This window comes from Scyliorhinus torazame, chromosome 6 (genome assembly GCF_047496885.1).
Source record: "Scyliorhinus torazame isolate Kashiwa2021f chromosome 6, sScyTor2.1, whole genome shotgun sequence".
NCBI lineage: Eukaryota > Metazoa > Chordata > Chondrichthyes > Carcharhiniformes > Scyliorhinidae > Scyliorhinus > Scyliorhinus torazame.
Genome location: NC_092712.1, coordinates 118,431,228 through 118,437,227, shown reverse-complemented (window position 1 = coordinate 118,437,227; position 6,000 = coordinate 118,431,228). Strand labels below are relative to the sequence as shown.

Here is a 6,000-nt window from a genome sequence, read left to right as displayed (position 1 = left end):
GTTAAGCCACAGATGGTCTATCTCAAGAATAACAAGGAATTATGCATGATCTTTTCACCATTTTTGTAGTGGTGTCAAGTTATCTGGGGAATAGGCATTATACTCAGACAGGATAGGTGATTGACAGCCACATTCTTGCTAATGGGTAGCCGGTGATAAATATTGGGAGAAAGCATTTATGTGTCTTTATACTGATTGGATGTTGTAATTAAATAGGCATGCACCTGTGATAATTAGTTAGTCATTCTCATATACTATGCATGATGTAACCTTAATCGATAGTCATGATTGGACATAGATAACTAGTAACAAATGATTGGTATATGTTAATTACTTGTAACCAAATCTGAAGTATAACTGTCTGTATAATTCTTGAATCTGGACTCTCTGGGATCCCAACTTGGAATAAGCCCATGCTATAGCATTGTCATAAATGCCTAGTTTATAACTCCAAGAGTCTTTGTCCAGAGTCTCATAAGCGGGAGAGTGAAATACATGGAAATCAAATAGCTGTACATTTCCCACAACTCACCTGATGAAGGAGCTACGCCCCGACAGCTAGTGATTCAAAACAAACCTGTTGGACTTTAAACTGTTGTTGTAAGACTTATTACTGTGCCCAAGCCGGCATTTCCACATATATTGTGAAAAGCTGGGGTATCAACACCAATTCCTGAGGTACCACACTAGTCACTGCCTACCATTCGGAAAAGCACCTGTTTATTCCTACTCTTTGTTCCCTGTCTGCCAACCACTTTTCTATCCATCTCAATACACTACCCCCAATCCCATGCCCTTTAATTTTACATGCTAATCTCTTACATGTGACTTTGTCGAAAGCCTTCTTAAAGTCCAAGCCCAAAAGTCATGTATCATTGAAAAATAAAGTTCATTACCCAAGAGTCCTAAAGGTGAATTTCACAGGTTGGCTGACCGAAAAATCTGTGGTCAGCCTGCTCACTAAAAACCTGACTGCTCCACAGTGATATCACATTGGAGGCAGCCTTAATTGAGTCAGAATTAGGATGTAAAGGCTGATTTCCCCTTCCCATACCTTGGTAGCCATCTCTCTCAAAAGGCCACTATTGATGAGGAGATCCAACAGTGGATCAGTTGCACCAACTCAGCCTTCTACAAATTACGGCAATGAGTGTTTGACAACATTACATAAGTCAACAAACTTCTGAGTGTACAGAGCAGCTGTCATTCCCAAGCTATTTTGCTGCAGTGAGACCTGGACTGTATATAATAATCTTTATTATTGTCACAAGTAGTATCATAGGAACATAGGAATTAGGAATAGAAGTAGGCAATTTAGCCCTTTGAGCCTGCTCCACCATTCAATCAGATCATGGCTGATCTCTTCCTGGTCTCAAATCCACCTCCCTACCTGTTGCCCATATTCCTTTAACTTGTTTTTTAAAATCAGAAATATATCTGTATCCTTCTTGAAACCATTTAATGACTCAGATTCTATGTGGGGACTCTTGACTACAGCGGTGGATGGGGTTAGATTTTAGTGCGATCTTTTGTTAAACCAGCATAAAAATCAGGAAAAGTTTGCACTGAACTTACTTGCACTAAAGCTCTGCTGTCCTTTGCATGGGTAATGCTGATTATGGGTGAATTGTGCCAACAATATCAATGCAACCAATTGGAAACTCAACCCCTTGTTATGCCTCAGGTGGGCCCACCCCTTCGAGCCACACAGTCTAATTGTGTTTATCTGAGGGAACTTTGCAAATGGGAACCTACTTTCAAATTTGCAGCTTCAAGCAAAATAAAACCAAACAAAGCTTTTTTTTTCCTAACAGTACTTGTTGCACTTTGAGGTACGATGGGGGGGGGGGGGGGGGGGTGCACGCAGTTACATAGTGGTTAGCACAGTTGCTTCACAGCTCCAGGGTCCCAGATGCGATTCTCAACTTGGGTCACGGTCTGGGTGGAGTTTGCAATGTCTCCCCGTGTCTGCGTGGGTTTCCTCCGGGTGCTCTGGTTTCCTCCCACAGTCCAAAGATGTGCAGGTTAGGTGGATTGGCCATGCTAAATTGCCCTCAGTGTCCAAAAAGGTTGGTGGGGGTTACTGGGTTACGGGGATAGGGTGGAGCTGTGGGCTTAGGTAGGGTGCTCTTTTCAAGGGCCGGTGCAGACTTGATGGGCTGAATGGCCTCCTTCTGCACTGTAAATTCTATGATCCTGCTAGACTTGGTTTGGTGGGTTGATTGGGGTGAAGGGACAAAAGGGGGTAACACTGATTTACGCACTTAACCTTTCAGGTCATACTTGGGTCTTGAGTAAAGGTGAATATAATTACAGCTTGGCATGGCTGTCAGATTTGGACTCTGAGAGTAAAATACAAACAGGTTTAATTATACCTCTTCACTGTGTGGGGAGGAATCAGCACAATGGTTGTTGCTGCGATACTAAAGTCCAACCTTCCCACTGCAACTCGGCCTGTTCCAGACTTGCCGGTTCCTAAGCAACTGAGATTCCACAAGCGCTTTTTCCAGATTTTCCTTTCACCGGTTCACTCTGCCGTCCAAAACCCGAGAACAGCCCCTTTCATTCCCGCAATAAAGGAAAATAATCTTTCTTCTGTTTTTGTTTTAATTGGCTCTTTTCCAGTCAGGCTATCCGGATACAAAGTTTACATTACCACGGTTTCCAAGGCCAGCCAGTAAGGAAGTGTGACTTAAAGGACGCAGACAGTGAGTTGGCTGCAGTCTTTCAGTAAGTTTCTCTTCAGGCTCATCTTTGACTTCTAGTCAGCGCAGTGGAGGAATGGCCGAGGACGGGGAAGGTCTCGTTGGGGACAAGCTTCGTCCCCCAGAGGACACGCCAGGAGACAACGAGTTAAATAAACCGCAATCAGCTAAACTTGACAGCGAGCTTTCACCTCCACTCATCTCCATCAACCGCAGTGGTGGTAATGGTGAGTCCAAGCTCCTCATACCAATTGTTCATAGCCACAGCGTTCACAAGATAGCGAACTTCCACGGTCACTGAAGCAGTAAACTTACCCTAGGCATGACTAGGGGTACATTTTCATAGTAACTTCATTGCAGTGTTAATGTAAGCCTACTTGTGACACCAGTAAAGATTATTATTATTACAAGAAGAATCAGTTAACTGAAGTATTAAGTTATGAGGTTGAGAATAAAGAGCAAAATCATTTGTTTGTGGTGAAATATTCTTAAGATCCATGTGCACAGGGTAACAAAATGTTCAGGCCACCAGAATCTCGAGTGACTGAGAAACAGCCTGGGCAGGATCCACCCAAAGTGTCCGCAAGATTCCCGGCAGCACTGCCAACAAAAAGGATCCATAACAGATAGTTTAAAATTCTGTTATCAAATTCTCCAACAGGTGGATTCACAACCATACCTGGGAGTTCATCTTGAAAACAATCTTCAGTGGGGATTTCACATCCAGCAGATAAAGCAAACAGGGTTCTAGAATTTCTGAGGGGGAATCTTTGATATTGCAACAAAAGTATCAGAGTTATAGCTTCCCAAACATTTGTTTGACTGATCCTGAGTGTACAGGTTGTGTGTGGGTTCCTTCAATAGTGAGGGATATAAGGGACCAAAAGACATGTTGCGTGATTCATAGCAACATTCCACTTCAGAGCAGCAGACCAGGCTCTTCCAGCCTGCTGATCCTGGTGGATCTGGTTGTGGTCTAACTCCAGATCCCGTAACAGCCTCCCCGAACAGGCGCCGGAATGTGGCGACTAGGGGCTTTTCACAGTAACTTCATTTGAAGCCTACCTGTGACAATAAGCGATCTTCTTCACTTTACTGTCTGCCCCCATAACCCTTGACTCCCTTGTCTATCAAAAATCTGTCTTAGCCTTGAATAAATTCGATGATCCAGCCCCCATTACTTTCTGGGGAAGAGAATCCCATAGATTAACGACCACCTGAGAGGAAACATTTCTCCGTATATTCACCTTAAAAGGGCGACGCCTTACCATTAAACTGTGTCACCTAGTTCTAGTCTTCCTAGTTCTAGTCTTCCCCACAAGTGGAAACATCCTCCCAATATCCACCCTATCAAGTCCCCTCAGGATCTTATCTGTTTCAATTAGATCACCTCACTCTTCTATACTCCAATCGGTATAGGCCCAACCTGTTCAACCTTTTCTCAGAAGGGAATCTCTTCATCCCAAGAATATATTGGTAAAATATTCTCTGGACCTCTTCTAACTCAATTTTTCAAATAAGGAGACTAAAACTGTATAAAGTATCTCAATGTGGTCTCACCAAGGCCCTATGCCACTGCAGTAAAACTTCTCTACATTTATATTCCATTCCTCTTGCTAACATTCCATTGCTTTCCTAATCACTTGCTATACCTGCATGCTAACTTGATATACCAGGACACCCAGATCCCTCTGTAATGCTGATTTTTGGGATCTCTCTTTATTTAAATAGTATACTGCTTTTCAATTCTTCCTGCCAAAGTGGTCAAGTTCACATTTTCACACTTTCTCCCATTTCCCATACTGCATGATATCAGTATGGGAAATACACCAGTGTTACATCCTTGATCACTGTGCCGCCCGCCACCTCTGCTGGGTCTGTCCTGCCGGTGAGACAGGACATACCCAGGAGTGGTGATAGCGCTGTCTGGGATATTGGCTGTAAGGTATGATTCTGTGAGTGTGACTATGTCAGGCTGTTGCACAACTAGTCTGTGAGACAGCTCTCCCAACTTTGGCACAAGCCCCCAGATGTTAGGAAGGAGGACTTTGCAGGGTTGGCAGGGCTGGGTTTGTGGTGCCTGGCTCGATGCCGGATGGTCCGTCTGGTTTCATTCCTTTTTTGTGTTTTCTAGCAGTTGAATAGAACTGAGTGGCTTGCTCGGCCATTTCAGAGGGCATTTAAGAGTCAACCTCATTGATGTGGGCTTGGAAAGCTACCAAAGGAAGTAGTCATAGCCCCAACAATTGAAATTGATCCATCTTTAAATCATTCCATTTAAACATTTTCATTATCAGGACTACCATTTCAGCAAGTCATGGCTGGTTTAGCGAATACCACCAACTATGGATATTAGTCTGTGACATTGGCACAACTAAAGTAGAAGAGGCACAGCCATTTAACATTCTAAGCAGGTTAATTGGCTGGAGATGGGTATTCTGCTCCTCAGGCGGAAGCCCTATCTCAAAGAGCTGTTAGGAAATCTTATTGGCTCACAGTTCTTTAAGCCCAGCAACACCAGCGGCAGTAGTGACCAGGACTGGCACCGCAAGCATTCCCTATAGCTTTAATTCAGGGCCAAGAAAATGTGGGGAATACCAGGGAGGGAAGGTGAGGAGAGGGGTGGGATGGGGTTGGGGAAGGGAGCACCTGTGGGGGAAGACCTTGGGGACAGGTTACTCAATGTCAAGGAAGGAGAACCCCCCACCCTTCCTGATGAGGCTTGAGCAGGGTACACGCATTGTTTTGAAGGCCCGCATGTAAAATGTGAGATGCACCACAAGTGGAATTAGGTTCCGCTCCCTCAATGTTCAGCTGGTGTGCGACCATACACAACACACTGTAGAGGTCATTGCCACCTACCTGATAGCAGTCATGATACTTTCTGCATCAGTTCACTGTACCATCACCATTTGAACTACCACAAATGGGTGGTCATTTAGTCACGAGAGCTCTGCATTGACCATTTGACTCATGTCTCCTGTGCACCACCCTCACATACACTTTGGCAGCATGCATATGACAAGAGCCATGCCGCCACACAAATGTAATTTAGCAGACCATTGGGGTGCTTAAACAACACTTGAGCTGCTTGGGCTACTCTGGAGGAGTCCTGCAGTACTCTTAGAACATGTGTCAAGATGTTCTGCTGTATCCTGCAAATCCTTGTCATTATGAGGGCACCTCTTTTACCACCAAGTGTACATATAAGAGCAGTTTGGGAGGAGAAGTAGTAGGAGTAGGAAGAAGAGAGGAGACAACCAAGCAGCACCTTTCTGTTCCGAGCTGTCTGTGA

At 44.4% G+C, this 6,000-nt stretch overlaps 1 protein-coding gene across 1 annotated transcript in view; it reads left to right on the top strand.

The window, feature by feature from the left end:
* Nucleotides 1-2,536: 2,536 nt before the first annotated feature.
* The window catches only part of dnah5l (dynein, axonemal, heavy chain 5 like), a 585,621-nt gene continuing 582,157 nt past the window's right edge, over nt 2,537-6,000 (top strand). The window contains exon 1 of the mRNA XM_072508719.1: nt 2,537-2,932. Within this exon, the coding sequence (XP_072364820.1) occupies nt 2,782-2,932 (151 nt within the window). The 5' untranslated portion in view covers nt 2,537-2,781. The remainder of the gene's footprint in view (nt 2,933-6,000) is intronic.